We start from the raw sequence: 27,677 nt of genomic DNA on the forward strand, positions 1-27,677 counted from the left end.
TTGGATACATATCATTAAAGTGCTTTTTTAACTCGTTAATTTATATATATATTTTATAACGGATTTCTAAACAAGTGTGATGTATAAATATAAATAATTAAATCCATACCAAAACAATAAAATATTGAAATCTTAAAAACCATAAAAACAATTGTTAATAACAATGGTTAATGTTTACATTCTACTTTAATTTATTTAAATAAAAACTAATAGTTCAATGTCGACCTTGTATTGACAGTGAATTTCTTATGTCATTTCTCAATTCTTTCATTTCCGTAATATTTTATTGTGTTGGCTCTTGTCATCTCGTACCTCTGTCATGGACATAAACATTTTCACCATCTTGCTCGATTTCTTGTAAATCATCAATATTTTCGAGTTGTTCAAGAATATCTCCAGCCGCATCGTATCGCCTTATGAAATTGTGTAAAGCAAAACATGCCACTATAATTTTAAATTGAGTATCTAGACAAAATGTGGGCATATTTTGTAATACATTCCATCGTGCTTTGCACACTCCAAATGTTCTTTCAATAACCGTCCTTAAACTGGAATGATGATAATTAAATACTTCATTTTTTGATCTGAACTTTGGAGCCAATCGAAATTGAGGTAAATGATAAGTCCAATCCGCCTTATTATTCCCATCAGCAACAAATTCAAGTTCAACAGTCTCAATCGTATATCTAGGTAATTGACTTGGATTTGATAATCCTCGTTTAGGAGCTAACTTCGAATACATTCTATATTCAAAAAATAAAACATAGAAAAACAATAGATTATCTAATTCACAATATCATAAATGAAAAAGTAATACAAACAAGGATTAAATAATATTACAGTAATATTATGGTATATAACATATTTTAATTAATATAATATTATATACGTAATACACAAGAATTGATGAATATTATATACGTAGTTGCAAAAAAATGGAATAAGCAAATACTTTCCCCTTCCTGAGTTCCTGGATTTATCGGATCATTGACTGAATTGTAACATAATTATCTAATTCACAATACGTAATACAGACGTAAATGAATAGGGAGTGTAGATTCTGCAGCAAAAAGAAAGCAGAAAAAAATGAACGAAAAAAAACCTCGACGGAAAAAAAAAAATTGTACCTTGTAGAAGAATGGAAAAAAGATTGAGAGGAGGCTACTGGTGGATGTTGTTTTTTAGGTTATTAAAAAAGCTAGTGAAAAAATCTCTAAAATAGGGCTTTTAAAAAAGCTCTAATTTCAACTTAAATAAGTGATTTTTTAAGCACTAGAAGCCCACCCAAACAAGTTAAAAATTAAAAAAGCACTTTTTTTTAAAAAAAAAAAAGCACTTTTTTAATTGTAGCTTCTTATACCAAACGGGCTTTTAGTCCTTTTGGGATCTGGTGTTTTATAATAGGCTATACATCCCCACACCCTCAAATAGTTTAAATTTGGTTGTCTTCCTTTCCATAACTCATATGGAGAAACTTTAAATTTCTTTGAGGGTATTCTATTATGCACATGACAGGCTGTGAGTAAAGCTTCACCCCACAAGTTCATTGGCAATTTTGCATGCAGTAACATTGAATTAACCATATCAACTAATGTTCTATTCTTCCTTTCTGCCAACCCATTTTGTTGTGGGGTATATGGAGCACTACTTTGATGAACAATTCCATATTCTTCACAAAATATAGTAAATTCATTAGAAAAATATTCATCACCCCTGTCACTCCTTAATATTTTAATTTTCATTGTTTTTTGATTTTCGACCATAGATTTGTAATTTTTAAACATGTCGAAAGCTTGATCTTTTGTTTTCATTAAATACACTTGTGTATATCTTGAACGATCGTCTATGAAAGTTATAAAGTATCTATTTCCCCCTCTTGTCAAATTTCCATTCAATTCACAAATGTCAGAATGCACAAGATCAAGAATTTCATTATTTCTTTCACCTTTTGGAAATGGTTTCTTAGTCATCTTAGCTTGAATGCATATCTCACAGATTTTAGAATTATTATCAATCTTATTAATTAAACCACGATTTGACATAAACTTTAAATATCTAAAATTTACATGCCCTAAGCGATTATACCATAAAATAGAGGATGACTCAATCATGTAAGCAGAACAATCAATCTTATTATCATTGTTGTTGTTACAAACAAGACTGAGCTTAAACATATTATCACAAGAGTATCCTTTTCCAAGAAATACACAATTCTTGGATATTATTAACTTTTCACCCCAGAGAGCAACCTTCATACCCTTTTTGCATAGGATATTTGCAGACACTAGATTCTTTCTAACATCTGGAACATGAAGCACATTTGTAAGAATTAATTTCTTTCCTGAAGTGAATTGTAGTTCCACTGTCCCTTTCCCATGAACCTTTGATGTGTCATGATTTCCCATCAACACATTTTCTTCATTGACAACATCTTTATAATTCACAAATTGAGACTTATCATTGCAGACATGAATAGTTGCCCCAGAATCAAACCACCAATCACGAGATTTCATCATTGTTGTCATATTCAATTCTGATATCATGCTAATTCGCATTTGTGAAACCATAGCAACAATTTCATTATTTCCTTGTTCAACAAGATTTGCTCTTTTGGCAACATCATTGTTCCCAAATTTCAGTTTCTTTCGGAATCTACAGTCTCTTTTAAAATGCCCTTTCTTTCCACAAAAATAGCAACTCTTATTTGTTTTTTCAGTGCTGATAATTGCATCAAACTTCCTCTTGTTCTTTCCAACAGTATAATTCTTGGTGTTAGTTCTAGTGCTAGACTCAATATTATTCACATTAGTACCAATTTTTGAAGCGACTTTATCATCACGATTTCGAGTTTCTTCTTCGATTCTTATATGCTTCAAAAGTTGGTCTAATGTCAGATCTTCAGAAGTGTGCAATAGTTTCTTTCGATAACTATTCCAAGATAGTGGCAATTTTGCAATTACCGCAGCCACTTGTAATTGTTCGGACACTTCTATTTTCAAATCCTTGAGTTTAGACACTAGAACTTGCAGTTCATCAACTTGATTCGTAACAGATTTATTATCATGCATGTGAAATTCCAGATACTTCATACAAATAAATCTATCGGTACCTTGCTTTTCCGAAGTATACTTTGCCTCAAGAGCATTCCATATTTCCTTTGGAGATTGGATGGATCTGAACAGATCATAGAGACGATCAGATAGTGAATTTAGAATATGTCCTCTGAACGAATTTCATCATCTTCTCTCTTCTTGCGTGCAGTCTTGATAGCGTCTGAATCGTCATCTTTTGGTGCAGGTAAATCAGAAGGATTTGAAACAAGAATATAAAATACTCCCAATTCAGTGAGAAGAAAAATTAATTTGTCCTTCCAGCGAGTAAAATTCAAACCGTCAAAACGCTCCAATCTGTATACTTCTTGATTGATGATATTGTTGTAGATCGGTTCAGGCTTAGAAGATTCCATTAAAATATTACCTTAAAATTGTTAAAAAAAATATGGTATGGAATCTATCAAACCAGAAATTGTATCGGCCTTGAAGCGTGAGACCACTTTCTTTAATATAATATTTGCCCCCACTATCAAGTTGCTATTGGAAATAACATGCAAATTACCCCAGGATACAACAAAACCATTAGAGATAAAAGTAGCACTCTTTTATCTCTCCCAAAGAATGGATATTGAAACAGAGGATTATTACTTGATAAGAAGAACTGAATTATTGTGTTTTATTCAATCCATCGGCTCTCATTATTATAGGCAAATTCTTTAACCAAAACAACCCTTAGTAAAAGTTGCTTTCTCGTTAATGTTGGGTCACATATCAAACCATCACAACTGTTGGTAAAAGACATCTATCAATTTCCAGAGGACATGTCCATGCCTATTAATAATTAAGATGACTAAATAATTGATAAAATAGCTATCAATTCTATTATCATTATTATTTCCTTTAATAACCTTTACATCAATATTACAACCTATATTAAAATCTAACAATGATCAGTGAGGTCATGTTGCAGAAGGAATCGTGGCGGGCATTTTAGTTGATTAGCGAGTGCGCATGCAATGAAAAGAGTGGATTGTGGGCGGTGCCTTTTCTCCACCTTGANTGCAATGCACTCAACTGTCACTCCTTCAAAAGTTAAATTTGATTCCTAATTACCTAACTAGCTATGAAAAATAAATCTTTCTTTTGTTATTCCCCTTCGCTTTTTGATATCAAATCTTCAATTCCGATTGTCTCAGTCTCACCGTTAATAAATTTTTTCAGTAAAACAATCATGATCAACTATATTCAACGTACGAGGCTCGAAAATGTGACAAATTAAACCACTATGTATTGTGATGTTCAACGATCAAAATCCGTTGTTTGTTCGATTGGCTCCTTATGATTAATACACACGCACAAAGCATTTGGACTTACAATTTACGTACCAAACTTAAGGCCTAAAAAAAATCATCACAATCACGAATTTTACATAATAATTAAGGCATCACCTGCTGCATATATCTGCATGTAACCATCGCACACAAGGGAAGCCAAAATTCAAACAAGGCTCACTAATAGTCAACAGCTAACATCGTGTGATCTTGATATTCTCCTGCTAAAATCACTCCCACTTCTCACACAATAATCCATGCTTTCAGGAACAAGCAGTCCCGATGATTTTCCATATGAATTTGAGCACAACGGTTGCTTAATTAATGCTCCATGTTTTTTGGAGGGCTGTAGTTGAATGGAATCCAGAACAACATCTATGCATGGAAATGAAATGCTGCACGCCATATGAATGGCTTGTGATGCATAAGTCCCTGTAATCTGATTGAATTCAACTCCCGATATTGCCACTGCCTCTGTTTGGTTCTTGCAGGCATATTGATTCTTGTCACAATAGTACTGATCGATCACTATCGGATACTTAACGTCCGTGACTTGGATATTCGAAAACGACACATTTTTCACCGATCCAAGCCCACCCTAAAAACGGATGACTTGTGAACAACGCATAATCAAGAAAATTATACAAAATGAATTTTACAAGATTCTTTTTAGTGTTTAATACCTGCCATGTTTTGATCCTGGCTCCATATAGAGTGTTCAGCATTGTGATGTTTTCAACTAAGATATTGGAGACACATGCGAGGCTTTTACCCTTTCCTAGTCCTCCTAAACTGAAGTTTGTTTGAAAACCAAATTGCATTGCACTCATAAAATCCTTTCATAGGAAAAATCAATTTGTTCTTTCTATGCTTTGGTGTGCGTGTATGAAGAATTGAAGGGCGAATCTAAGATTTTAACAGATAACCTGTAATAGTTACCTTATTCCATGACCAGGGCTACAGTTTATGTGATGGACATGAACATTGGAACAACCGGTTTGTATAGACACACAATCATCTCCTATTCAACGAAACAGTAAATTAAATTGGACTTCAATACATTTATAATTTAGTTCGGATCATACGAAATTAAACCTGAATTCTTGCCTGATCCTATGTTGGAATGCTGGATTTCTACATCTTGGGAGTTCTGCAGGTGAATGCCATCAGTATTCGGGCTGTTTCCAGGAGAGAAAATCGTAATATTGTTGACCTTCACTCCTCTAGAGTTATCAAATTTTAGATGGCATAAAGGGCTGTTTTTTATACTAATGTCGCGAACCGTGATGTTATAGCTCGCGTAGAATCTCAGTGCCTGTTATATATGTGGAGAAAATCCGTATGGTCAGGAAAAATAGTCAATTTAGTTATCTAAGTTGTCTTGTTTTTTATTTTCGTCATCATCATCAGCTTGATCTAAGTTGTCAAGTTAGGTTTTAGTAATGTAAATTTGTTTTTTTTTTGTTGATTTTTAGTCCTATTTCGCTGGAACACTAACATGGCACTTGGACAAGTAAATAATTTTCGATGTCACATAAAATTTTTTAACACCACGTCGGAGCTCCGACAAAATATGGCTAAAATCAACAAAAATCAAAGTTAGAAAATTAAGAGCCCACTTTAACAACTCAGAGCTGAAAACATAAATAAAGAAAATTTACTCGAGGAAATCGACAATTTTGCCACGTATGATCAGTTTTGTGGGTTTTTCACTTTTTGAAATTTAAAACATGAAAGGTTTCAGACTTACGGTTGGTTTAATGCTTGAAATTTTTTTCGCTTTCTTCTTCTGAATAAAAAAATAATCATCAGAGGAAAGACAGGTAAATATGTAACATATATATATACACACACATATAAATTGTAACCACCCTCGAAATATATATATATGTTAAATCGAGTACATTTGAATTTTGTGATATATACTACCTGAGTATCTTTTAATGAAAAATCCCACCAGTTATAACCTTGCCCATCAGCTGTACCTGAACCCTGGATTGTAAAGTTATGAAGCCACTTAAAGTTTATCCATTGATACAAGCTAAATTTTGTCCATGTTCCAATTTTCGCAGGGGCTAAAATAATCCCATCAATCTGTTAGAAATTTTATATAAACAAAAATTTAGCACAATTTCCATCATAAATTCGAATATTTAATAAGAAAAGAAAAGGTTTACTTAGGACTTACCTGTAAAACAAGATTCGGCAGACAGGGCCCTTGGAGTGTCAATGGTTTTATCAGAAATTTAAATTCTGAAGGAACTTCAACGACAGCTCCTGATATCTTGCAAGCAGATTTCCAAGCTGCTAAAAGTGCCTGTTGGTGCCATTTATTTATTTGTACCTAAAACCAAACTCGCGGCTGGTAGCATTAAAAATCGGGAGCATACCTTGGAATCGTCAGAAAGACCATCACCCTTGGCTCCAAATGCAAGCACATTGAAAAGAAAAGGATTGTTCCAGTTGTCATTCTTCTGTTTCTTGTTTTGCATTTTGCTTTTCTTGATGCGGGCTTGGTTTGCCGCTGTTACAGATGAGGTGAAAATGAGTACGAAAAGAGAGCATATAGTCATGTGTAGTTTCAGGTTCATTTTGTGGTCTTTGCATTTTAATCCAAGTACTGACAGTTTATATAGTTGCTTGCGTCTTATATGATTTATAATATATTATTTCAAGGACAAACCCCACACCCCTAGCTCCTTTCTTTTTATATAAAACTAGATAGACAGGTCATGTCCATGAACTTTTTGTCTAAAAATCCATTAAACAAAATTTATATATTTCGATCGTTTCATTTAGATTTCAAGATTTATTTGATAGGGAGATGTTGGCCTCCAATTAGCCAAGATACATAAAACATTCTCAATGTGTTTAGATTGTATTGATTGGTAAACACTGAATTCCCACAATTAAAGTAATGCTTAAAAATTTATAACATTTGATTTAAAGAATTTTGGTAAATGACAAAAGATTGTTGTTTGAATCTAGGATTAATGCATGTTTTGCTATTTCGGAATTAAGAGACGCTATTTCCATATATAGTTTTTTTATTATTATTATAACCATGTTCTCTCATTATAAGAAGTTAACAAAGAAATATAAAAAAAGAGCCATTGTTGTACAAACATGGATTATATATTTTAGAGAGAAAAAAGAGAACAAGTTTATCCGTGTTTTAAATTTCCGACCCACTAAACCAGAGAAGCTAGTGAAATGAAAGCACAAATACCAATACTTAATGCCGTACCAATTGAAAGTAATATTTACAAAGTTAACATCTCATGCCTTTACAATTTGGCAAACATGTTTTACTAATTTTTGTAAACACATTGTTTGGTAAATGTACTGTCGTAGAGGCCGGTGGACCTACTAAAAAGAATAGTTTCACCAGTTGCCACCACCATTCCTACTCTCATGGCAGCTCCGCCAACTATTTCCACTCCTCCGACCGTAGCTCCCATAATTTCTCCACCGACGGTCTCAACTTCTCTGCTAGCTGACCACCAGAAGCCGCTCCTGTTCAGTCGCGCACCCGAGCTTGGCCGATTTTATTTGAAATAAAATTAATTAATATATTAGTTAATATAATAAAAAAATAAAAATTATTTTTTTATGAATTCATATTAATCCCTCCCATATATGAAATTTTCATGTTTTCACATGTTTATTTTAAATAATTTATCTTACATTATATCATTTTGTTTGTTATTTTTCTTCTACTCTCAAGTTCTCAGTGAATACAAATATTTTCTCATTAATAGTATCAATGATGTACTTTCTTGCTCGTAAATAAAATGTTTATGATATATTTAAGGCATCTCTTGAATTTCAAATATATTATATATGAAAATAACGATTTTCTATCTAATCCAACTGATCAAATTTTTTTAACACAATAATTTATAACAATTAAATATCTTTAAACAAAATATTATTGCAAGTGTAGATGTCAAGTTTTAATAACTAATACGGATATCGTACGACAGAAGTTGATATATTACAATTCTATCTCAAACACAATTTTTTTAGTTAATTTTTAACAAAAAAGTTGAATAAATTAATAAACTAAATTGAAATTAAAACAAAAAGATGAAACAAACGCAATATAAATAATTTAAATTAAAATAATAAATAAATAACTGTTAGAATCTCGGTTAATGCACATATACTTTAATCTTCAATAATGATTGAATTCTTAAGCAATGCTTTTGAAGTAATTCATTATTTTATCAATATACTATGTCGAGTCATATTGAACTAATTCAACAACATGCAATAATCAATTGTTCTTTTGTTATTTAATAACTGTAATTGCAGCAATGAACGATGGAATTCTCTAGCTTTCATTTTTAGTATATAACTATTAACATGTATTCAATCTCATATATTGTTAGAATTGGATAAGTGTTAAGAGGGGATGAATGAACACCTAGTAAAATTTTTGTCATGATTGGTTTGGGCTAACAAATCACATTCACTTTATCTCAACTTGGTTGAGATACAAGTCAACAAGGTAAAATATATGCGTGGAAAAAGACTCATGTTCAAAATTCCAATTCCAAATATATTCATGATGTTTAGTAGCTTTTCGATGATGAAAATAATGTTAGACAGCAAATTCAAACTGATTTTAATGGAGAAAATGGAGAAGAAATGCAATATGTCAAAGAATCAAATTAGTGAAAGGTAATGGATGTTGAAATCACATCCATCGAGAAATATAAAACTTGAGAACTGACCATCTTCCAAAAGGCCAAAACACAATAGGTGTGAAGTGGATTTACAAGATTAAATTGAAAGAAAATGGGAAAGTCGACAAAGTCAAGGCACGTTGCTAGCAAAAGGTTACAAACAAGAGTTCGAAATCGACTATAAAGAAATGTTCGCTCCAGTTGCAAGGCATCATATGATCATATTGGTAATTGCCTTAGTATGGGCTAAAGCAAGTTCCACGAGCATGGTATAGTCGAATTGAGGCTTATTTTTTTAAGGTGAGTTTTCAAAAATGTACATATGAGTATACACTTTATACAAAATTTGAAGGTAAAGGAAAAATGCTCGTTGTTTGGTTATATGTTCATGGTCTTATGTTCACGAATAAATGATAGTGTCATGTGTTGAAATTTTAAGAAGTCCATGACAGTTGAGTTTGATATGTTAGATCTTGGAATGATGCATTATTTTCTTGGTATTGAAGTAGTTCAATATACTTATTAGATTTTATTTCCCAAAAGGAATATGATCAAAAAGTTTTGTGCAGATTTAAGAAGGAGAAATATAATTCTTCAAGTATTCCCGTAGGGTGTGATTTGAAGCTAACCAAATATTGTGAAAGAAAGAAGATTGAAAGCACAATTTACAAGCAAATTGTTGGAAGCTTAATGTATTTTACAGCAACAAGGCCGGATTTAGGTATTCTTTTAGTCTCATAAGTAGATACATGGAGAATCCTACTGAAATGCATCTTTTAGCTGCCAAGAGGATTTTACGATACGTGAACCGAACACTAGAACTCGGTCTCTATTATAAGAAAGGATAACGATAAAATTTGATGGCTTTTGTGATAGCGATTATGCAGGAGATCGAGATGATAGAAAAAGAACTTTAGGATATTTTTTTCTCTTAGATTCAGCAGATGTTCCATGGACTTCGAAGAAGCAATCAATTTTTACTTTATCAACTATTGAAGTCTAATTTGTTGCAGCAACTTCATGCGCATGGCAAGCTATTTGGTTGGAAAAAATTCTTGAAGAGCTTAAATTCAAGAATCTTGATCCTATTGTAATTTATTGTGATAATAGTTCAGTCATAAAACTGTCAAAGAATCTAGTCCTACATGGAAGAAACAAGAACATTGATGTGAAATATCATTTTTAGGAGACCTCACAAAGAATGAAACAATCGATAACATCTATTGCAGAAGCAAAAATTAAGTAGCTGACATGTTTACCAAGTCCCTCAAACTCCGTGCATTTCAGAAATTAAAAGAGCTACTTGGTATTAGCAATTACAAAACAAGCTTGAGGGATGGTGTTCTTATCAAACCAATGTTGACATTATCAGTTTAAGAAAAGGATTGTCGAATTGTTAAAGATTTGTCAAAATCTTTAATTATCTAACTTGTCAAATAAAGTCTGTTAATCATGATTTATTAGTAACAAAGTATTATATGAAATATTATCTTTGCATATTTGTTATTTAATGGTTTTAGTGGTCAAATATTTTTGTTTTTTTTATAGTTCTTTATGTTGGTTTATTTGCCTATAAAAGACTCATTGCTCAGTAGAGAAGATATATAACTATTAATAAATTTTTCTATTTGTTTGATTTATATTTTATTCTCTCACTTTTTTTATTTTTGTATCAGTGCAAAGTCTGAACCACTAACCACAGATTTATATATTCATTTAACTTGAAGTTTAAAAAAAATTATGTTCGAACCATTTTTTGTTATAAAACATAGAAAAGATTTTGTATGTTTAAAAAATATTAATAGCGGTGTATTTTTATGTGAAAAAATGCATAGTAAAAAAATATGTAAAAAAATTAATAGTATTCAACTTTTTTATTTAAAAGATTGTATAATTATGTATCAATTAAAATATTAAATTTAAAAACTAACAATTATTAAGTGATAGTGGGAAAAAAAACCATAGTAATGTATCAATTAAATAAATAAATTAATTATGTAATTAAATCAGAAAATCGAAAAGTCACCTAAATAAATAAATAAAATATTAATTTATAAATAATGGGAAAAAATGAAAACTAAGTCAATTCACAAATTATTTAACTTGAAGTTTAAAAAATTAAGTTCGAACCATTTTTGTTATAAAACGTAGAAAAGATATTACACGTTTTTAAAAAATTAATAGTAATCCAATTTTCAAGTTAAAGAATGCATAGTAAAAAAAATATTAATAGTATTCGATTTTTTATTTGAAAGAATGCATATTTATGTACCAATTAAATAAATAGATTAAATTAAATTAAATTAAATTAAAAAATCTATTTATTATTAACTAATAGTGGGAAAAAAGACTGCATAGTGATAAATTAATCTATCAATTAAATAAATTAACTTTAATTAATTTGAAGTTTAAAAAATTAAATTTGAACATCTAAACACAAATTTATATGTTAATTTACCTTGAAATTTAAAAAAATAAAGAACATACATTAATCATTTATAAATCAATCAAATTAACAAACATTATAGCAACAACATTATATGTTTATGTCTATCTTAATAAGTCGATGAAATCACAATACATTATTATTATTATTATTATTATTACAAAAAATAAAGAACTAAAATTATGTATATCGTCATGACCTCATAATTCTTTCAAATAATAAAGTACCAACATCCGCAAATATTTATTTAGGCTGAATTTATAGATTGAAAATATATGCATAAATCAAATATTAGATAATTAACAATGTATTGATGAGTAGCAAAAATTTGTATGAGACGGTCTCACGGGTCGTATTTTGTGAGACGGATATTTATTTGGGTTATCTATGAAAAAATATTACTTTTTATGTTAAGAATATTACTTTTTATTGTGAAAATTGGTAGAATTAACCCGTCTCAAATATTAGGATCCGTGAGACTCACATGAGACTCACTCTTTATTTATTCACTCAACTTTAATTTAAAAATATTAAGTAAGAATCAATTTTTGTTATAAAAATAGAAAATATATTGTAGGTTTAAAAAATACTAACCACGAATCTATATGTTCATTTAACTTGAACTTTAAAAAATTAAGTCTGAACCACTAACCAAAAATTTATATGTTCATTAAACTTGAAGTTTAAAAAATAAAGTTTGAACCAATTTTTGTTATAAAATGTATATGTTTATTAAAATTGAAGTTTAAAAAATTAAGTCTTAACCGCTAGCCACAAATTTATATGTTTATTTAACTTGAAATTTAAAAATTAAGTTGAAATATTTTTGTTTATAAAACATTGGAAAGATATTGTAGGTTTAAAAAATATTAATAGCAATCCTCTTTTTCAATGAAAAGAATACATAGTAAAAAAATATGCCAAAAAAATAATAACATGTATTCGACTTTCTTATTTGAAAGAATGTATAATTATGTATCAATTAAATCATTCAATTAGTTAATTAAAAAACTATCAATTATTAAGTAATAGTGGGAAAAAAGAAACCATAATAATGTATTAATTAAATAAATTAGTTATATATANAATATCCAATCTAAGAAGAACGAGAAGAGTAAATTGTTATCAAACAAACACGCATCATGATCACGGGTGCAACTTCACATTTTTTTTAATAGCCAAAACATGGGCCATATTCATCATCATCAATGATCTACATCAGTCAACAAAGGCGGAGCAGTTTTCAGCACCCATACGGTTTCTTGGATTTTTCCACTAAACTCAGTCTTCCCAGGTAGTAAAAAAAAATAAAACTTTCGAAAACCATAAGTTCATCTTTTTCATTTTTGTTCAAGAATCAAATGAAATTTCCAGCTCTGTGGATTATAGTGTCGTTGTTGGCGTGTGCGAGAAAAGCCGTTTGTGATCCACGAGCAACAGAAGCAGCTTTAAATATGCAGCAACAAATTCCGATAGGCAAGTTTTTGTGGCTAACTTTTTAGCTACCATGGATTCTGTAACACCACAAATTGCTAGGCAAAAATATGGGGTTGTTGTAAATGGAACTGGAAATAATACGGTCTATACATTTGGCGAGTGCTTGAAAGATTTGTCTCAGATTGATTGTGACCTTTGTTTTGCTCGGTGCAAGACTCAAATTTTGAGGTGCCTCCCATTTCAGAGATTGGTTAAAGGAGGCCGGCTTTTCTATGATGGGTGCTACTTGAGATATGATGATTATAGGTTTTTTAATGAGAGTTTGAGTTCTGTGGATACAACTGTTTGCGGAGGTGGTGATTTTGTTGGGGACCAGACTTTGTTTGGTGAAAATGTTATGGAATTGGCAAGGAATATGAGAGTGGAGGGGCCTAAGACTGATGGATTTTTTACTGGGTTCGTGAATAAGGGGAATTTGACTGTTTATGGGATGGCTCAATGCTGGGAGTTTGTAAAAGGGGGTGATTGTGTAAAATGTATGGAGAATTCAGTGTCTAGAATCGGTTCTTGCCCACCGAAGGTGGAGGGAAGGGTTTTGAATGCTGGTTGTTACTTTAGATATTCCCTAACAAGATTTTACAACAATTCTGGGGCTGATTCATCTAGTGTGGGCGGAGGTGAGTTAAATTTTGTTATTGTTCAACTTACTATAAGGGCCATCTCATATTTCTTGGTTTATCCAATGTACGCATTGTTGTAATAAATTTGATATGAACCCATGGTACTAGGGAGCTCTCATCGCCATACAATTATTCTAGCCTCGGTTTTTGCTGCTATTGCTTTTCTGCTGTTTATAGCTGTCATTTCGTTATTTGGAATGATGAAGATTCTACGACTGAGAAGAGGTACATAGATTTGGTCGAATATTTTTGTTTTTGGTTTGATGATTTTAATATGAAAACTAACACAAGCTATGATCTTGTAGAGAAAAAGAAACTAGGGTCAGTTTTGGCCATAGTTAATAAGTCCAAAATCAACTTTTCGTATGAACATCTTGAGAAAGCGACTAATTACTTTCATATCTCCAATAAACTGGGGCAAGGAGGATCTGGTGCAGTTTATAAAGTAATTATAGCGTCTTAAAATCTCTTCTTCTATTAGAAGGAAATGGATGCTTTGGCCACTTCGATAAAGCTTTTCTATTCTCTCTTTCTGCTGACAAACAGGGCACCTTGCCAGGTGGGAAAATTGTTGCTGTAAAAAGGCTTTTCTTCAATACATCACAATGGGCGGATCATTTCTTTAATGAAGTTAACTTGATCAGCGGTATTGATCACAAGAATTTAGTGAAGCTCTTGGGTTGCAGTATTACAGGGCCTGAAAGTCTCCTTGTGTACGAATATGTCCCAAATCAAAGCCTCCATTATCACCTTTTTGGTTGTTCTCTTAACCTTAAGTCCAGATTCTGAACACCTTTTTTTTATTGTTTACCATGATCCAACACTTAAACTTTGGATTGGTTCAGGTAGAAAACATGGTCAGCCTCTCAGTTGGGAGGACAGATACAAAATAATATTGGGAACTGCTTCGGGTTTGGCTTTTCTTCACGAAGGATCACAATTAAGAATAATACATAGAGACATAAAATTGAGCAATGTATTGCTCGATGATGATTTTACTCCAAAAATTGCTGATTTTGGTCTTGCCAGATTGTTCCCAGAGGATCAGTCTCACATAAGCACTGCTGTCGCTGGCACGCTGTAAATTAAGCACATTTTTTCTTGATCTTTCTATTTCCAGTGATGTTTTGTTTCGTCTGTTTTTTGTTAATCTTTATATCAAGAGAACGATGAGTAGTTTCTATCTTATAGTGGCTACATGGCTCCAGAATACATAGTTCGTGGGAAATTGACAGAAAAAGCAGATGTCTATAGTTTTGGAGTTCTTGTTATTGAAGTTATCTGTGGCGCAAAGAATACCAACTTTTTTCCTGTCCTACAAAGGGTACATCCTTGGTTTTCTATCCACAGCATGAATTTATGCATCTTTTGCTTATCTGGACCGTTTTTTAGGTGTGGAACCTATATGGATCGGGAAAAGTGAGTGAAGCAGTGGATCCCTCAATCAAGGGTATTTTCCCTGAAGAAGAGGCATCCAGACTTCTTCAGATAGGCCTAATTTGTGTACAGGCAGATGCAGAAATTCGTCCGTCCATGTCAACCATCGTGAAAACACTCAATCATGTATATGATATACCTCAGCCAACTCAGCCACCATTTCTCAGCTCGACGAGTTCGGGTATCGTATGTCAGTTTAAGTACCAACGGGGGACATATTTTTCACAGCCCGGTTCTCACACTCATTCGTCTGGAAATGAAATAACAGAGAGCTTTATTGAACCAAGATGAAAGAGTTTTGATTGATAGATAGGCTTGTGTAATGCAGTTTTATGGTGGTATGAATGAAACCATAAATGTAAATACTATTTTTGTTTTTCCGCTCCTCTGAGTTTTTCCATTTCTGTTATCTATGAAAAAATATCATATTTAAAAAGTTAAGTCGTAATGTTTTTTTATATATATAAATATGATATAAATAACTAAAATATACGTAGAATAAAGGAGAATAAAATTTTGAATATTTAAATAAATATAAAAATAAGAACGGACGTCTTTTGATTTGGAAAAAATAAATGTAGCGGTATTGAGTTTAGTTTACAATAGTTTTAATTTTTATTTGTGTTTTATTTTATATTTATAGATACAAAATAAATGATTTGGAAATATATAGTTTTTTGGGGGATGCAAGAGTTTAATAAAATTACTTAAAAGCAATAAAACGTTAATTTGATTTGATAAATAAATATTATTTCCATATGGCATCGTCAATTAGACAAATGTACGAGCATTAGCCACTCTTGTTGACGTTGAGCCCTTTTCTTTGACTAAAATGAAACCTGCTCCAATTTATGAACTAAATATTGGAATAAGTATAATAATATGAAAGTAAAATTTTTTTTTTATCACAAGTCTGATTTCAACAATATCCAACCTTTGTTGTTCTTCACTTGTCAGAATCACACAGTGCCGCCACGCTTTTGCTTTCTTCTCTTTTTTCATCTTCTCTGCTAATCACTTGGCTTAGCTTGTGCGAAAAAAGCGGTGAGTTTTCATTTTAAGATTATTTTTTTGCTCTTTCAAGCTGTGAAAGTTGATTTGAAAAATTCGAGAGAAAAAAATGGTTGGAATTCTCTGATAGGATTTCAGTAACCGGTGTCGTATATGTTTATGGAAAAATTCAAGATAGCGAAGCATACCTCCGATTATTAGACGATGATGATATTAGTAAGAAATTGTCCCAGTGTTCTAGCTATTGCTAGATGGGGTCCTGCTGTATTTTTATGAGATTAATGTTGGTCGGCTCTCTGGTTGGTTGGGGTGTCACATTCTCATTCATAAGGTTCTTTAATTATCATCTCCGGTAATTTAATTCATTTCATTCTTAATCTCTTGATACTTGCTCCTTTCAACAGACAATTGAGGAATTTCAGATTCAACCGAAATGAAGAGATCTGTTCTTAATCCATATTGCGTCATCATAATCTTGAATATGCTGCTGTTACAAGATTCAACATTTGCTGATCCCAGATCTCAAACTGTCAAGATTATGTGTGGGCACCAACGTGAGAATAATCCCACCCTTTTTGTACCCAACTTTGTCGCCACTATGGAGAACATAAGCGACCAAATAAGAACTTCCGGCTTTGGCTTAGCTGTGATGGGTTCTGGTCTGGATACCAACTACGGTTTAGCACAATGCTACGGCGATCTTTCCTTGGTTGACTGTGTTTTATGCTACGCCGAAGCTCGCACTGTTCTGCCCCAGTGTTTTCCTTTCAATGGTGGAAGAATTTTTCTCGACGGCTGTTTCATGCGAGCTGAAAACTACAGTTTCTTTCAAGAATTTATGGGGCCAAATGATCACGCTGTCTGTGGGAATGGGACTCGAAAGAGTAACCCATTTCAAGTTACTGCAAGACAGGCCATCTCTGATTCGGTTTCTGCCGCGCAAAAGCATAATGGTTATGCTCGGGCGGAGATGGCCGTGTCTGGAACAGCTAACGAGTCGGTTTATGTGTTGGCCAACTGTTGGAGGACACTGAGTTGGAATTCTTGCAGGGATTGTTTGGAGAATGCATCTGCAACGGTTTTGGGGTGCTTGCCTTTCTCAGAGGGCCGAGCACTGAATACAGGTTGTATTTTGCGGTACTCGGATATCAATTTCCTTAATCCTACACCTGGGAAAAGTAGTTCGAGAGGTAAAGTCTCAACTTCTTATCTCAATCAATCTTCTTAGTTTTAAATGTTAACGTTAGTTGCCTATTAGTTTTTTTATCGATCTGGCTTGGTCAGTATGATTCTTCTTTCTTCCACAGGGATGATAATAGTTATAGTAGTCGCAGTGGTTAGTGCAGTTGCAGTTTTTATCATTGGAGGAGTCATTGTGGTGTATTTCTGGAACCGCAGGACAATACAGAGGAAGAGAAAAGGTGGAAGATACATTTATCTAAATTCAATTTTAATTTAGTCTCTTAGTTTAAATGATGTCAAATATAAATTTGGTAGAAATTCGCTCTATTACTCGTTTTTAATTAACCATCTACGATCCTGCTAGGTTCCAATGATGCAAATGGATTGGTGAAAACCCTTCACGATAGCAGCTTGAACTTCAAATATTCGACACTAGAGAAGGCCACTGGTTCTTTTGATGAGTCCAACAAGCTCGGCCAAGGTGGATTTGGCACTGTGTACAAGGTTATAACAGTTAGTTACAAGTGTGTTCACGCACAATAAATTGATCTCTGAAACTAGAAGCTCGATGTTGATACAGGGTGTTTTGCCAGATGGAAGAGAAATTGCTGTGAAAAGGCTTTTCTATAATAACAAACATAGAGCTGCCGGTTTCTACAACGAAGTTAACATTATTAGCAGCATTGAGCACAAAAATTTAGTCCGGTTATTGGGATGCAGTTGCTCAGGTCCTGAAAGCCTTCTCGTTTATGAATTTTTACAGAATAAGAGTCTGGATCGTTTCATATTCGGTGAGAAAAACTGCTATTGTTTCGAAATTTATGACGATTGCGTGATTTTCTTTATTAGATTTCCCTTTTTAAACTATTGTGTAACAAAGTGTGGCTGCAGATTCAAGCAAAGGGAAAGCATTAAACTGGGAGAAGAGATTCAAGATAATTATAGGAACTGTAGAGGGGTTGGTCTACCTTCATGAGAACACAAAGGCACGAATCATCCATCGAGATATAAAAGCAAGCAATATTCTCCTGGACTCCAGACTGAATGCCAAAATCGCCGATTTTGGGCTGGCAAGGTCTTTTCAAGAAGACGAAAGCCATATTAGCACTGCTATAGCAGGAACACTGTGAGAATTTGTCATTCTTTGAATCCTAAAATGTATTCACCCTTACACTTGTAGAGAACCATAAGTTTTCTCGAATTGGCAAATATGCAGAGGGTACATGGCTCCAGAATATTTAGCTCATGGCCAGTTGACAGAAAAAGCAGATGTGTACAGTTTTGGTGTGCTTTTGCTGGAAATTGTAACGGGCAGGCAGAATAACAGAAGCAAAAGTACTGAATACATGGACAGCTTGGTAACCATTGTAAGTTCTAAAGACTTCACTTGTTATCTATGCAATTATGTGTAAGAGCCGATCTAAAGTTGGGTTTTAGGGTGAGAAACGTCCAGGTCACATAACAAAATAACAAGATTTTACGAGTCTGATTACTTGTACAACTACTAACCTTTTTTGTAGGCATGGAAACATTTCCAGCAAAGAACAGTGGAGGAGCTGTTCGATCCGAATGTAATGCCACATAACTACCCTAATAATATGGTGAAAAATGAGATATTAAGAGTCGTCCACGTGGGACTTCTGTGCTCCCAAGAGATCCCCTCGCTACGACCCTCTATGTCTAAGGCACTACAGTTGCTGGTAAAGAAAGATGAACACCTCCCTACACCGACTAATCCTCCTTTCATGGATGAGAAAACGATGGAGCTTAACGAGATGAGCGAATACCAGTCATCACCACTCTACCATGACAATGATGCTTCAGTAGCCAGCATTTCTCAGAGTATATTTTATCCCAGATGAGAGCAAAACTGAACTGAAGTTCACCATCAACCAGTTAACTCTGTTTTTATTGGTGAAAACAGTTTCAAGACTCAAAATCTTGTTAGTCCCGAAAAAGTTATTTTACATATAATAGTTTGTTTTCGACTTGTGAATTTTGACACAATTTATAGCATGTAGAAACATATATAATAAGAAAATGTGAACTGCTAAGAATGTTGGAACATGGAATACAATTAAGTCCGTTATACATTTCTGTTACGTACACCGATGGCTGCTCGAGCGTATACTTGAATCATTTTATGTATTTATTTCTTCCTTTGGCCATTGAATAATGCAACTATATACTTTTATTTGATTTCTTATTTTGATTTTAATTATATTATTATATCTATTAACGAGTAAAAAATTGGCTTTTATTCCAAGAAAAGCTCTTCGGAACCGTTTTCTCCGATTATCCTACGCTTCCACATCTGTTATAATACAAGGTTGTTAATTCATCTTAGCTTTTACGTCCCCGGCCCATACCATAATAATATTATTATCCTGCCATGATCATCTTCAAGATAATTCTGAGCAACTATTCATTCATTTTCCTCTTTCTACAAGATGAAGTACATCAATTGCTAACATTGATAATAATCTTCATCAATCCTGCCGCAGTTTCCCTTTTTTTTTCAACAACTATACATCAATCCCTTTATCATTAATCCTAAAAACGATGATACGTGATGATTTTAATACCAAAGTAACTTTTTCTAGCTATTCTAATGTTTAGACGATAATAACATTTTTTGTATATCCCTACGAATGATCTACTGGAATGGAATACACATCTTCTTCGATTATCCAAACTAGGTACACGATTAAAAACTGTGTCTCTCGCCAAGATCGCACTAGAAATCTTGAAGAAATTTGAGCATTGAGAATGATTGCCAGAATTGTGCAATTCTGGCGACGGCGACGGCGACGATGCATGGCTGGTGTTGGAAGACGTCGGTCATGGGTGGTCTTCTCCAAGATGGGGTGGCCGATTTTGGTGTTTTTGAGGGGCGAGAGAAAATCACTATCCTTAACTAGATTGTGTTAATTAAATCGTGTTTTATATTATCAACTTTTTGTAATATGTTTTTTATAAACACACTCTCAATCATATCCGAGTTCTTCTTGAATCGAGATTCTACTTGAATCAGGAATCTATAATTTTCATTATTTAAAATTCTCATGTTGTATTTCCACTATCGGAAATATCAGATATAATTAAATAATTATTAGCTCTTGATAATACATAATATAATATAATTAATCATAATTTAATTAATTAATTAATTAATTCTAGACTCTTTTAGAATATTGCATGAGAATTTTACATGGTAGTCACTACTACTCAATTAGTATTTAATTAGATATTCTAAATTCATTAATTAAATAATCGTGAACTCATTATAAAACCTGATCGACGATCGGACATCGTTTATGTGACGAGGGTACAAATCTCTTTATGTAATAAAAAACAAAAATTTTGACAAAATTTTCTGCTGATTCATTTTTGGAAGTTGCCGATTTTGTGAACTCATTCACTGAATTAGACAGTTACACTATCTTCATTTACTTAGCAGTTAAGCAACTTTCACAACTTCCAATAATGGATTCTACGTATAAAGTTATTTATAAAAAATACGTTTGATTTTTATCAAACTACAGTCGTCAAATACAACTCATTGAATTTGACTATCTCAACAGGAACATAGAATCCGGTAGTTGAGTGACCTTTAATGGTTCGGGGATACAAGTAGTAGTGGATTCACAACTTCATGTGATTATGGACAATATTTGTAGTTATTCGGGCTTACCCTAATTAACTTCTTTTTTTTTCATCAACATCTTGATCAAGAACGTCAGAACTCAAATTTGATTGCACTTTTCGGATCATAGTAAGAACGTTTAGTAATATCAGCCCACGATCCCCTAAGATATAAATGATAGTGTTTGCAAGAACCAATAAGTTATCAGTAGCATATAGTAAGGTCCCTTCAACTCATATATCCCGATCGAATGTGCAACCATTGGTACATCGAGAATTGCAAATCAATTCAAAAATGATATGATATATCTTTGAATAATAATAGTGACTTCGTATTTGCAACTAGAAAAACATATTTCTCTAAAGTATGTGTTTTGCTCTGGTCAGAGACTCCTTGCATCATTTTCCACGTTGGTGGGCGGCGAATCCCCAACTACAATGCATTGACTTTTACGTATTTCAAAACTACACCTAACCTCACCACTTGATGACCCTCAATGGAGTCGGTAAACGAGTCAAAGTGCACACTAGTACGCAGAACTTCCATGTTATCTCGGGTCAAAGGACTAATAGTCTACAACCATAACCTTGAATTAATACACACTAAAAATGATAACTACTTGAAAAGTTCAAGAGAGGGTTGTTTAGTACCTCAAAAAGTGATAACCATTCTAAAAGTGATAACCATATGTATGAATGAACATTTTCATACACTTACCTATAAAATGTGGCGTTTTGTTATTCTCAAACTCGAGTGACCTTTATCCTTATTTTGAGTGGATGAATCAACTACGAGCTAGTTTAGATTATACAGTATATTTTCTAATGAATTTCACAATCTACGTTGAGAAGCAGACCTCGTGGTATTTATTATATATTTAATGGTTTTATCTATGAAACTTATATAAGTATAGAGATAAAGTTGATGTCATAATTTGATAAAATCGTAAAATATCATTAAAATAAAGATCGTTTTTACATAAGAGTAAATAAAGTCTAAGCTATAAGTTGGTTTGTGAACACCTACTCTAACAATATCCCACTTGTCCTATAACCAACTACCCATAGATCTCAAACTCATTGTTTCATAATGTTTTTCAAATAATGGTCATGGCAGGGACTTCATTAGTAGATCAACAATGTTATATGTAGAGGCGACTCTCTCTACTGATATGTTTTCTCTTCCCACAATCTCCTTGATGATATTGTGGAACTTCCTCAATATATGTTTGGATCATTGATGCGACCTCAGCTCCTTTGCTTTCCGCAACGACATCAGTGTTTTCACAGTAGACCGGAACTGGATCAACTCCGTTAGGAATGACGACCAAATCATGGACGAAATTTCTAATCCAAACAACCTCATTTTTTGCAGCACCACCATTGAGCTTGAATACAAATCCATATGTTGATTTCGAATCATCCACATCTGATTGGAAGTTAGAATCAGTGTATCCTTCCAATTTTATTTCTCCACTCCCGTAAATCATGAATAAATTCTTATTTCTTCTCAAGTACTTAAGAATATTTTTCACATATTTCCAATGTAATGGACCGGGATTTGACTGATATTTGTTTGCAACACTCAGTGTAAAGGCTATATCAGGTCGAGTAGATATTATATCATACATAATAATATCAATGACAGACACATATGGAATGTGAGTCATGGTTTCTATCTCATCATTAGTCATAGGGTACATATACTTGGATAGAGTCACATCATAATACATCGGTAGATATCCTCTCTCGGACTCCTCCATAGAGAATCTTCTCAGTATGGTGTCAATATAATTAGTTTGGGTGAGCCTTAGCATCCTCTTTGATATATCTATATAGATCTGTATTCTTAATATATGATGATGCACTAATATTTTTCATGGAAAATTATTAACTAACCATAATTTAGTTGATTGTATCATACTTACATTATTCCCGATGAATAACATGTCATCAACATAAAATATTAGGAATGTCACTACACTCTCACTAACTTTCTTATATACACAACTTTCTTCATGATTGTTAACAAAGTCAAAGTCTTTGATAATGTTTTCAAATATGAGGTTCCAACTCCTTGATGCATGTTTGATTCCATAGATGGATCTTTGAAATTTGCGTACTTTATGTTCACTTACTACCGATGTGAATCCTTCATGCTGAAACATTTAATTATCTTCCTTAATTTCACCATTAAGGATCTTTGTCTTCACATATATAATGTCACCATTAAGGATCGTTGTTATGACTAGCAGTTTCCTAATAGACTTGAACATTGCTATTGTAGAAAAAGTTTTCTCGTAATCAATTCCTTGCTTTTGAGTATATCATTTGGCTATCAATCTAGTCATTAAGGTCATTACATTCTCATTCACGCGAACTTTTTTTTTAAATTTATTTGCTTTCTATGAGAATATTTCTCTCGAGTGGATCTACTAAGAACCATAATTGATTTGAATATATGGAGTATATCTCCGACTGCACAGATTCAAGCCATTTGGATGAATTAGTATATGATAAAGCTTCTTTGAAGTTTTTTCGATCACATCCATGAATGGATTCATCTTAGCCATCTTCAAGAAGCAGTCTCATCCTATTATGTGGCCTTGAGACCTTTTTGGATCTCCAAAGATCTTGTATCTCTTCGACTGGCTGTTGGGGTGTGAGTTCTTCTATTTCAGGAGTATGTGTTCCTCGAATCTCCTTTAGTTCTATCATCCCACATTTTGTATATAATAGAAATTCTTTTTTCAAGAAAGTGGCATTCCTTGAAACAAATAGAAATTCTTTTTCCAAGAAAGTGGCATTCCTTGAAACATAGAAATTCTTTTTCCAAGATCTTATTAATATTTGAAATAAATAAGAAATAAATACGTAATTAAATGTGAATTATTTTCAATTTAATTTTAAAAATTAAAATTTTAATTTTATGTTTTTTGAAATTATAAACTACATTTATGTATCTGCATTGATTATATAATTCTATTTAATTTCGACTATGATTTTAAGTTGTGTGTTACTTTTATATAATTTATGTTTACTATCATCTATCATACTAAATAAAATATAAAAGTTTTTATATAATATTATGTTTTTTAAATTTTTTAAAAGAGTGTATGTAAATTGTTGTTATTATTGTTATGTATCTTAATATAACTTTAAAATATTTATTTTAATAGAAATTTAATATAAATATTTTTAACATATCCAAAAAATAATTAATTTTTTAATCAAAATTTATTTATATAATAAATGACACAAAATTCGAACTTTAAAAAAATGTTTATTTATTCTTTAAAATTTTGATAAACAAAATAATATAAGATTTTTTAAATATTTTTATATTATTTTTATTTATAGCAGTTTCACTTAACCAAGATAATAAGTCAATTTAAAGACAAAATATTATTATCATCATTTGAGCGTTATTTCAAATGACATTAATATTTTTATATAATAACAATAATTCACAATAATTTTTAAAATTTAAATATATTCATTATATTTATCAATAATTTTAAAAAATTATTTAAGCATTAATACTTACTAATTTTAATTATTAATTACATAAAATAACATTACGTGGCATAGGTGAAACACTAGCAGTATTACTAATGCAGTATTTACGCCGACAAAAAGAAAGGAAATTTTAGGTGAGCATGCCTACATGGAATTCTTCTCCAAACCAACAAAGCAAATGGGAATAGGCTCAAATTATCAAAAAGGAAGTGGGAATTGATGAGGACGAAAAAAAAGATTATTATTTTTCGGTGGAAGAGATTCCACCAAATTAATTATTCAATACCTACCAAGAGACAGTGGAATAAATGCATATCATGACCCATTAATATCATCATTTTAAATATAATGGTATCATGCATGCATGATGATGTCTTATAAGTCACACTAATTTAAACTCTAGAATATGCTTAAATTGTGTTTGTTCATACAAAGTTATATCCCTATTATAAAACCTTGGATTTTCTTATAATATAGTCTAATATATATAATTTGTGGGAGTGGGACCAAACTTCACGACTGTCCAACATAAATGCCAAATGATGTCTAAATTCAACTTAAACATATTATATTGAGGTATTAAAGTAAGGGTTTGCTTTCTCCAAGAAGATATGCCAAAATCTTATCGAAGACCCTAATTAGCATATTTGCTTTCATCATTCACACTTCCTAATATTCCTTAGCTTAGCAACTACTCCCCCTGATTTTTTTTACATGGTCGTGATTTAAATTTATTAGTGGCAAGTACTGTAGATAATTACCAGTTACCATATATTAAATGCCAAATAATATTTAACATGTAGGATATGGGACAAGCCAACCAAAAGTAGTACTATTTATTTCTTTGTATACTTGTGTCTCAATTCAAACATCTAATTTTGTATTAGCACAAAAATCTTCAAAGACAATAGCCAACAAAAACGTATTTATAAAATGCCATGATAATTACTCTATTTATTGCTCTACGTACACAATGCGATAATGTTTTTTTTATCAATGATGCATGCTTATTAACGATTCAAAAAATAAAATATCCTTTTATATTAAAAAAAATATCACTCGTCCCATCCTAAAAAATGTGCGTTTTTTAGGAAAATGTTTAATTTTTATTTAAATATTCCAATCCAATCCAATCCAATCCGTATGGGTTATTTAAGTGGGTAAACATTGGTCTCAAAAACGATGCATGAATCCACTAAATAGCTGTTCGATCAAGTTAAAGTTGGTATTTAAAATAATTTTGAAGTACAGTATGGCAGATTTGTTGTAAAGCAGGATCGCCTTCCTTCCAGCATGGTGACTACATCTTTATCTTTCTTTTGACTTTTGTCACATATCCATTAATATAACATAAAAATATTAAGCAAAGATTATTATTAGATTTCAAGTGCTACATCTTAATTAATTTCTCATACACACTGAATCCTCTTTTGGTGGGAAAAGCTTGTGGCGTATCAACTCCATTATATTAAAATATAAAATATATTATCGCACTAGACAAATAGTCTGACTTTGATAATTTTTTAATCTTGACCTGCAGCTCGATCGTTTCAGTCAAAATCATTAAGTTGTGCTATATAAGGATGGGGAGCATATCATAAGCGATGCATCGACTGAAACATAAAGCAATTTATAAAAAGATATATTTTTAAGTATGTCTAGATTTGAAGAACAAAGTAATTCAAAATCTTGCACGGAGAAGAAGCTTAGACTATTCGGGTTTGAGTTCGATACGAAATGTGAACAAGGGACTGTGGAAAGAGACGAAAGTGTGAATTCGTCCTCGCTGTCTTCCGAAAGAAGCTCAACCAAGAAGTTCGAGTGCCAATATTGTTTTAAGGAGTTTGGTAACTCGCAGGCATTGGGAGGGCATCAAAATGCTCATAAGAAGGAAAGAATGAGGAAAAAAAGGCTTCAACTTCAAGCGAGAAAGGCCGGCATTAATTATTGCATTCAGCCCTTTTACAGTAATAGTAAAAGAAGCCATGATCATTATAAAAAGCATCATTTGAATTGTTATGGGTTTTATGATCCCTCATGCCACGATCATGAATCACAAATTTGCTTCATGAATCCTTACGGTTCGCATCTCGATCCTTCGGGTCTAAATGTATTGAGATGGGGCAAGCAAAACACACCCAAGTTTAGTCTCACAATTGGGAGCGGATCCAAGGAGATCATTTCCCCTTATTCAGAGAAAAGTACTTGTGGTAGGGCCGCTATGTCTTTAGATCTTCAGTTAGGGTTAGGTTGACGTTCCACTGTTCCCACACAAAAAAAATTGATTAATGTTCTTTTGTATCACCTATTTTTTATACTATATAGTAATTATCATATATATATATATAAACTATTAATCCCTTCAATCTTAATTTGATGATATTATAATATGAATTCCCATGCATTAATTAATGTGTTTGCAATGAATTTGGAACATCGCATCTGTGGAACATCTAGTAGCTTGCCATGTATTTAGGAATAATTATAGGATATATATTCACAGATTAGGCATGTAATCTTTTCCTAGTTTTTAAGATTATCTTGTTACTTAGTTTGTTATTTTTTGATTTGGTACGACTCCTACTTTTAAGGAGATTAGGTTGTATATATATTTACTGATTTGATCAATAAGAATAGAATGTGATTATTCCTCAATCCCTTCTTTTCTACATGGTATCAGAGCCATAGCACCATCTTTACATCATGGCCACTTCACCTTTACCAGTCATCCCTACTTCTTCAGCGACAGACTCATTTACCAGCTTCATCACACATCACTTGCTGAATGGCCAAAACTACTTAGCATGGTCCAGATCAGTTTTGATGTTTGTGAGTGGTAAAGGCAAGGACGACTACCTGACTGGAATGATTCAAACTCCAGAGGAAGACGATCCAAGCCATAGAATATGGAAGACAAATAACAACATGGTCAAGACATGGCTAATCGGCTCCATGACCACTGAAATCGGTGAAGGGTTTCTGATGTATGATACTGCTGCAGAAATATGGGACCACGCAAAAACAACATACTCCAACATCGATAACACGTCTGAGCTCTTCGAGATAGAGAGCAGTCTCCATGATCTCCGGCAGGGCGATTCCTCAGTCACTCACTACTACACCTCCCTTGTTCGACTTTGGCAGAAACTAGACCTCTACGATCAACACAAGTGGACATGCCCTACAGATGCCCATCTCTATAACAAAATCATTGAAACCAAGCGTATATTCAAGATGTTATCCGG

The 27,677-nt window shown here is 32.5% G+C and overlaps 4 protein-coding genes across 7 annotated transcripts; 3 read left to right on the forward strand and 1 right to left on the reverse strand.

The window, feature by feature from the left end:
• Positions 1 to 4,321: 4,321 nt before the first annotated feature.
• LOC140956477 (polygalacturonase At1g48100-like) lies at positions 4,322 to 7,353 on the reverse strand. Of its 2 annotated transcripts, XM_073413232.1 has the most exons (8): positions 6,775 to 7,353; positions 6,573 to 6,701; positions 6,314 to 6,478; positions 6,135 to 6,173; positions 5,492 to 5,699; positions 5,324 to 5,405; positions 5,068 to 5,176; positions 4,322 to 4,982 (listed from the first exon to the last, which is right to left on the reverse strand). In XM_073413232.1, exons 1-8 carry the CDS (start codon positions 6,973 to 6,975, stop codon positions 4,572 to 4,574), a joined length of 1,344 nt encoding a protein of 447 aa, XP_073269333.1. In that variant the 5' UTR covers positions 6,976 to 7,353; the 3' UTR covers positions 4,322 to 4,571. The 2 variants fall into 2 exon arrangements, with proteins under 2 accessions (XP_073269333.1, XP_073269334.1); XM_073413233.1 differs by lacking the exon at positions 6,135 to 6,173.
• A 5,354-nt stretch (positions 7,354 to 12,707) lies between these two features.
• LOC140956476 (cysteine-rich receptor-like protein kinase 3) lies at positions 12,708 to 15,469 on the forward strand. Its single transcript, XM_073413231.1, is given in 8 exon segments — positions 12,708 to 12,967; positions 12,970 to 13,635; positions 13,747 to 13,863; positions 13,944 to 14,083; positions 14,185 to 14,395; positions 14,484 to 14,718; positions 14,830 to 14,962; positions 15,031 to 15,469. Coding segments are annotated over 8 exon segments (1,923 nt in total). The 5' UTR covers positions 12,708 to 12,882; the 3' UTR covers positions 15,367 to 15,469.
• A 496-nt stretch (positions 15,470 to 15,965) lies between these two features.
• Positions 15,966 to 19,370, forward strand: LOC140956475 (cysteine-rich receptor-like protein kinase 2). 3 transcript variants are annotated; one of them, XM_073413228.1, is made up of 8 exons: positions 15,966 to 16,119; positions 16,491 to 17,276; positions 17,394 to 17,507; positions 17,633 to 17,772; positions 17,849 to 18,059; positions 18,160 to 18,394; positions 18,485 to 18,635; positions 18,789 to 19,370. In XM_073413228.1, exons 2-8 carry the CDS (start codon positions 16,520 to 16,522, stop codon positions 19,128 to 19,130), a joined length of 1,950 nt encoding a protein of 649 aa, XP_073269329.1. In that variant the 5' UTR covers positions 15,966 to 16,119; positions 16,491 to 16,519; the 3' UTR covers positions 19,131 to 19,370. The 3 variants fall into 3 exon arrangements, with proteins under 3 accessions (XP_073269329.1, XP_073269330.1, XP_073269331.1); XM_073413229.1 differs by lacking the exon at positions 15,966 to 16,119 and adding an exon at positions 16,148 to 16,302; XM_073413230.1 differs by lacking the exon at positions 15,966 to 16,119 and adding an exon at positions 16,367 to 16,389.
• A 6,716-nt stretch (positions 19,371 to 26,086) lies between these two features.
• LOC140957117 (zinc finger protein 5-like) lies at positions 26,087 to 26,686 on the forward strand. Its single transcript, XM_073414251.1, has one exon. It carries the CDS (start codon positions 26,087 to 26,089, stop codon positions 26,684 to 26,686), a length of 600 nt encoding a protein of 199 aa, XP_073270352.1.
• Positions 26,687 to 27,677: the final 991 nt, after the last annotated feature.

Source organism: Primulina huaijiensis, chromosome 14, assembly GCF_012295235.1.
Source record: "Primulina huaijiensis isolate GDHJ02 chromosome 14, ASM1229523v2, whole genome shotgun sequence".
Classification (NCBI taxonomy): Eukaryota; Viridiplantae; Streptophyta; class Magnoliopsida; order Lamiales; family Gesneriaceae; genus Primulina; species Primulina huaijiensis.